The 6,951-nt window shown below is 34.9% G+C and overlaps 1 protein-coding gene across 1 annotated transcript in view; it reads left to right on the forward strand.

Moving 5' to 3' along the window:
* Window positions 1-6,943, forward strand: part of LOC111083395 — a 23,581-nt gene extending 16,638 nt beyond the window's left edge. Inside the window, exons 8-11 of the mRNA XM_022379902.1 lie at window positions 559-813; window positions 1,111-1,217; window positions 3,796-3,857; window positions 6,241-6,943. Coding sequence (XP_022235610.1) covers window positions 559-813; window positions 1,111-1,217; window positions 3,796-3,857; window positions 6,241-6,443 — 627 coding nt within the window. The 3' untranslated portion in view covers window positions 6,444-6,943. The remainder of the gene's footprint in view (window positions 1-558; window positions 814-1,110; window positions 1,218-3,795; window positions 3,858-6,240) is intronic.
* Window positions 6,944-6,951: the final 8 nt, after the last annotated feature.

Raw genomic sequence — 6,951 nt, forward strand, 5'->3', positions numbered from 1 at the left:
TTCCTGACTTACGATAACTTTAGCGGATATAATAGTGGTTTCTATTAGTGTTACTTCTCTTCGCCACCTTTCCTGACTTACGATAACTTTAGCGGATATAATAGTGGTTTCTATTAGTGTTACTTCTCTTCGCCACCTTTCCTGGCTTACGATAACTTTAGCGGATATAATAGTGGTTTCTCTGAACTCTTGATTCTTTGTGGTTCAAGCGTGAAGGAAAGTCGTGAAAACCAGAGTTTATTCCATCACAAAAGACAATTACAGATGGCTATTTTTACATACAATCATCTAAATGGAACAGATTATGGGGGGGATACAATGAATGTCATAGGTGAGGTCACATTTCGAACACTTCCTTAGAAAGCAGACGATTACATAATGATGTCACTTCCGTTTAAAGTAGACGATTACATAATGATGTCACTTCCGTTTAAAGTAGACGTATCCATGCTAGACAATGAATTTCACGGTATGATTTACGTTGACCCATATAATTACCAGTAAAAAAAAGTGTTTTGATACTTCAGTTTAATCATTTTTTTTAAACTTTTTTACCAGCAATTGAGACTTCCTGTACATCCACTACTGACACTGGAGGATACCAGATGTTGGCAGCAGTGTGTTTCATACATCAAGTACTCTATTAACTTCGTGAGGAAACATATGCAGTGGCTCATGCCCCTGGACAAGATTCTGCTGTCTCCTGTGGTCTTTTCTAACATCAAGTCTTGTTCCCTGAATTCTGAACAGAGGTTAGCTAGCACAAGACTGAAGTTTCCATTAACTCCTGAACAGTCTAGAAACTACACGAGGGTATGTTTATTAGCATCCTTTGCTTTTGTCGTCAATGGGTTTTGATATACAGTTTTTGAAGCTACAGAGAAAGTGTTTAAGTGTAAAAAAAGCACTAAAACTTATGTTTTTCTCAGATTATTCATAATAAGAGAAACGCTTAAAAAAAGCCTCAGCACTCTGAGAGATTTCTCTGACATGTATTAAGCCTACTTTAGCATTTTTTTCATTGATTTGATTTGTTAAATCAAGTTATATGTATATTTTATTTTTATGATGTGGCTACAATATTTAATATTTATTCGATTTTGTTTTCAGTGTTATTCCTGGATAGAACATGCAGTAAACCTGAAACCATGTGAAACCAAATTTGTGCAGGAAACAATAATTTGCGTCTGTGATACCTTAGCGAATTCATACATGGGGTAAGACATCATTTCCTGTTTAATAATGGCAATAAATGGGAAAAACAAGTGTCTAATTACTGTCAAACCATATCTGTCATTTTATAAGTAAGAATAGAAAGGGCATAGTCTCCGGCTATTGTCAAACCTCTAACCTGTTAACCGCTGACATCTTCTGTGAGAAGATTGATCTACGACAATGAGTAGCTAAAGCACCATCAAGGTAACCACATACCATAACCAGATTCTCTATTGTAAAACCTGTATGTACGCTCGGACAAACCTATGTGCCACATCGAGTCTGGTTGACCACTAAAACATCATTAATAACATGACTCAACGGGGAAAAGTGAAGTTTGGTTGACCACTAAAACATCATTAATAACATGACTCAACGGAGATAAGGGAAGTTTGGTTGACCACTAAAACATCATTAATAACATTACTCAACGGAGAAAAGGGAAGTTTGGTTGACCACTAAAACATCATTGATAACATGACTCAACGGGAAAAAGGAGTCTGGTTGACCATTAAAATATCATTAATAACATGACTCAACGGAGATAAGGGAAGTTTGGTTGACCACTAAAACATCATTAATAACATGACTCAACGGAGAAAAGGAGTTTGGTTGACCACTAAAACATCATTAATAACATGATTCAACGGAGAAAAGGGAAGTTTGGTTGACCACTAAAATATCATTAATAACATTACTCAACGGGGAAAAGGGAAGTCTGGTTGACCACTAAATCTTCAGTAACAGCATGACTCAAAGAGGGGAAGGGGTTCAGACAACAGTAGAAGAAGTCACGCAGTATATTTGGTGAAATATTAGTGTATGAGTTCGGTGCCCCCAAAACCTTAGGTACATATTGATGTTGGTGTCTAAGGAAACGATGCTCTTCTAAAAAAGCTTTGTGTATACATTTAGACTGGTGAATAAGGGAACATTAACCCCAAAACGCCTTGAGTATGGTGGTGGTGGTATGTAAGGGAATGGTGCCCCAGAAGTCTTCGGTATGTACATAAAGTTAATCCAAAAATCTTGTGTATAGTTACAGGAGTATTTTTCTGGAATGAGTAACACAAAACACCAGGAGTATTTTTACTGGAACGAGTAACACAAAACACCAGAAGTATTTTTACTGAAATTGGTAACACAAAACACCAGAAGTATTTTTACTGAAATTGATAACCCAAAACACCAGAAGTATATTTACTGGAATGAGTAACACAAAGCACCAAGTATTTTTACTGGAATGAGTAACACAAAGCACCAAGTATTTTTACTGGAATGAGTAACACAAAGCACCAGGAGTATTTTTCTGGAATGAGTAACACAAAGCACCAGGAGTATTTTTCTGGAATGAGTAACACAAAGCACCAGGAGTATTTTTCTGGAATGAGTAACACAAAGCACCAAGTATTTTTACTGGAATGTGTAACACAAAATACCAGAAAGAGAAGAATTATGGACAGACTTTTTATAAGCATAGAGATTATTTTAAACGTTTCTAAGCAACACGAAAGAAATAGTAACACTTTTGGATACTCTTGTTAGCTTATTTCCTAGCTCGGATAACGTTATTATATACTCTTGTTAGCTTATTTCCTAGCTCGGATAACGTTATTATATACTCTAGTTAGTTTATTTCCTAGCTCGGATAACGTTATTATATACTCTAGTTAGCTTATTTCCTAGCTCGGATAACGTTATTATATACTCTAGTTAGTTTATTTCCTAGCTCGGATAACGTTATTATATACTCTTGTTTGCTTATTTCCTAGCTCGGATAACGTTATTATATACTATAGTTAGTTTATTTCCTAGCTCGGATAACGTTATTAGATACTCTAGTTAGCTTATTTCCTAGCTCGGATAACGTTATTATATACTCTAGTTAGCTTATTTCCTAGCTCGGATAACGTTATTATATACTCTAGTTAGTTTATTTCCTAGCTCGGATAACGTTATTATATACTCTAGTTAGCTTATTTCCTAGCTCGGATAACGTTATTATATACTATAGTTAGCTTATTTCCTAGCTCGGATAACGTTATTATATACTATAGTTAGCTTATTTCCTAGCTCGGATAACGTTATTAGATACTCTTGTTAGTTTATTTCCTAGCTCGGATAACGTTATTAGATACTCTTGTTAGTTTATTTCCTAGCTCGGATAACGTTATTAGATACTCTAGTTAGTTTATTTCCTAGCTCGGATAACGTTATTATATACTCTTGTTAGTTTATTTCCTAGCTCGGATAACGTTATTAGATACTCTAGTTAGTTTATTTCCTAGCTCGGATAACGTTATTATATACTCTTGTTAGCTTATTTCCTAGCTCGGATAACGTTATTATATACTATAGTTAGCTTATTTCCTAGCTCGGATAACGTTATTAGATACTCTAGTTAGTTTATTTCCTAGCTCGGATAACGTTATTAGATACTCTAGTTAGCTTATTTCCTAGCTCGGATAACGTTATTATATACTCTTGTTAGCTTATTTCCTAGCTCGGATAACGTTATTAGAGACTCTTGTCAGCTTATTTCTTAGCTCGGATAACGTTATTAGTTATTAATTATTACAGACTATTCGAGGATGACGAACACTTGAATAATGGAAACGTTCAAAGTATTACAGATATTTCAGGTAATATTTACGATACTCAATGTATTTATGATATATATTGTGTTTTTTGAGTAATCCAAACTTTGCTGCGGATCAAAAGGTCCGAGGTTCGAACCGCGATATGCTGTATACTTTCAGCATTGATGGCGTGCTAAAAATCATTTCAAGTAACGTTTGCAATGCTAAATGTTTTCCTTGTTTATAACGTGTTTGTTAAACAGTCAATAAAAATTTAGCTCAGAATTTATTCAAAATCAATACTTTTTAAACATTGGTAAAGACGAACTTGATCTGATTCACAGCAGAAAAAGAAAACGTGCCACCTATAAAGCTTACATTTGTACTGTAAAATGGAAAATGTAAGATAATATAAAACCGGTTAGAATCGACGGATATGGTTCACTGTCAAAAGGAAAATTATCACCCTGACTTAAGGTCATTATAAGTTGAAAGGAGGAGTGCCACTTCTCTCTCTTGTCTTTTCATAGAACGTACCAGACGTAGTTTAAATTGACCAACTTTAACTTGTTCGCTCCGGTAGTTTATAATTGTCAACAGTTAATACGTCATAACAGCTAACTTATAGTATTAACAGTTGAGATTTTAGTATACGATCGTGGAAATCCACGATTAGACTCCCTTCTGATGGTTTTTAAAATGTAACCTTTGACCTCGTGTCATGAAACTTAGTGATTTCAGTGTGAATGTTTGTGATAGCTTACATCACCCTACGTTTTCAGCTCTTATTATTACTACTTCGTTATAAGTTTATTCCTGAAAATTATTTAAACATTACAACAACGAAAAGCGTCTTTCTTACCCCTCCCCAGGTGGCTTAGCGATACGCCTGAGGGCTTATATTGCTCAAAATCAGGTTTAGATACTCGCAGTGAATACAGCACAGATAGCCCATTGTGTAAGTTGATAACAAAACAATATCAACGAGAGTGGCCCCATCTAGGGATAAGCAAATGAATCTTAGACTCCGTGAGGAGACTCGTTAAGGCTGTAGTCCTTTTTTTTTTTTTTTTACTTCAGTGAGACTGATGGTCCGACTAGGCCATTAGTTCAATACCAGGGCTCATCAGACCGTTTGGGATACGTCAGTGGTTGCTATAGATATTATCAATTCATTGAACAACGATTCAAGTTTAGTTAAAGACGTTTAACCTTTCATCAGTTCTTATTTGTATGACCGGTAGAGCAAGCAAGCTTTACTCCACTGTCCAGCTGAATTCTGGGTAAAATGGCGAAGTTTTTCACTCCTTTTATTATATGCTTTTACGCGTCATTTCACGAGCATTCTTTACCTCTATTAGCGAGATAACTACGCAACAGTAGCAACAACAAAAAAAGGTAAATGTTTCAGAAGTAATAACTTGCTTGTGGTTGCCAGCTGTTACATTCTCCAGTAAATATTCTTTAAAAACTAAATCTTCTATAGTCTGTTTCGTAATAATTGAACTATAGTATTCAACATCTCTCAACGTGGCATCTAGGTCTTTACTTTTCCTTCTATCCAAGTATTTTAAGTATGATTGGTTAAACAGTTTGTTTGTTTGTTGTTAAGCACAAAGCGACAAAATGGACTATCTGTGATATGCCCACTACGGGTATCGAAACTCAGTTTTAGTGTTAATAAGCCTGATAAGCTAAATAGAACTTCCTTTATTAAGGAAATGGACTCAAATAAATGGCAGTGTAAATCTAAGTCACTAGAGGGCGTGGCATGGCCTTGTAGTTAAGTCGCGGGTTCGAATCCCTTTCAATGAACATACTCATCCTTTGAGCTGTGGGGCGTTATAATGCCACACTCAATCCCACTTTCCGTTGGTAAAAGAGTAGCCCAAGAGTCGGCGGTTGGTGGTGCTGACTAGCTACCTTCCTTCTAGTCTATCACTTCAAAATTAGTATCGGTTAGCGCTGACAGCCCTCGAGTAGCTGTATTCCAAAACATACCAAGAAAATAAAGCCCCTAGATTGATTTGTTTTACCCCTTTACAATTTACTTCGTTTACCAACTAGTTCACTAAATATAAAAACTGTAACAAAACTCTAACATTACAGAATATTAACGATAAACAAAGTTGAAAGTTCAGAATGTCACTTGTAAAAAAAAAGAACTTTAGAAAAACCGTCCTTTCCACGTTAACTACTTTTATAGATTAGCCATCTACAGGTACTTCTCTGAACTAAACAGTTGCTGCTCATTTAAACTTCGTTCACTAACATTACTTTTCAACGGTGAGTTAGGGTTAGCACCTACAGAGAAAATAGTTAAAGGCAAAAACGAAATGAATTATTTGCATATATCGAATAAGAAAAACTTTAAAATTAATCAAAATTAACTTCGCATTTTTATGACTGATTTTCTGTTTCTATTATTATTATTTATTTTTTTCAGGTGTTGTTGCTACTGAGGTGACCTGTGTAATACATCCTGCAATAGACTTTGGTTCGGAAGTTCACGAGATGTTCGAAGCTTCGTTACGTCATCAAATAGCTCGAGCTCTTGAGATTAACGTCACGAGAATACTAGGCCTAGATCTGCTACCGAGTATGATAACATTTCTTAATGATTTAAAACATGTTTATATATCAGATTGACTTAAAACAACATTAACATCAGAGACGTCGCTTGGCCAGTGCCCCGAATCCCCAGCTGGTGTCTTGAAAAATCAGAATAGAAAACCATGATTAATATCACACTGAAAGTGAAACGGCGAAAATTTCGAATCTTTTAAGCACCTAGCGATGCTCCCGAGTAACATTGTGTTTTTATACAGCTCTTATTGTTTCTTTAAACGAAAATATTCATATCGATTCTAAAACGAAATTTAAAGAAAATCTTCGTAGTAAAAATATTACTTAAATATCTTAATTTCTGTCGCAAATGTAAATTTATTTTTAATCTTGTATACCGTATACTTACTAAACATAGAGCATTAAGGATCGGTAAGTTTAGTAGAATACTTTAATTAATCATGTATACTGTATACTTATTAAACATAGAGCATTAAGGATCGGTAAGTTTAGTAGAATATGTATACTTACTAAACATAGAGCATTAAGGATCGGTAAGTTTAGTAGAATACTTTGATTAATCATGTATACT

Source organism: Limulus polyphemus, unplaced genomic scaffold (assembly GCF_000517525.1).
Source record: "Limulus polyphemus unplaced genomic scaffold, Limulus_polyphemus-2.1.2 Scaffold9375, whole genome shotgun sequence".
Taxonomy (NCBI): Eukaryota; Metazoa; Arthropoda; class Merostomata; order Xiphosura; family Limulidae; genus Limulus; species Limulus polyphemus.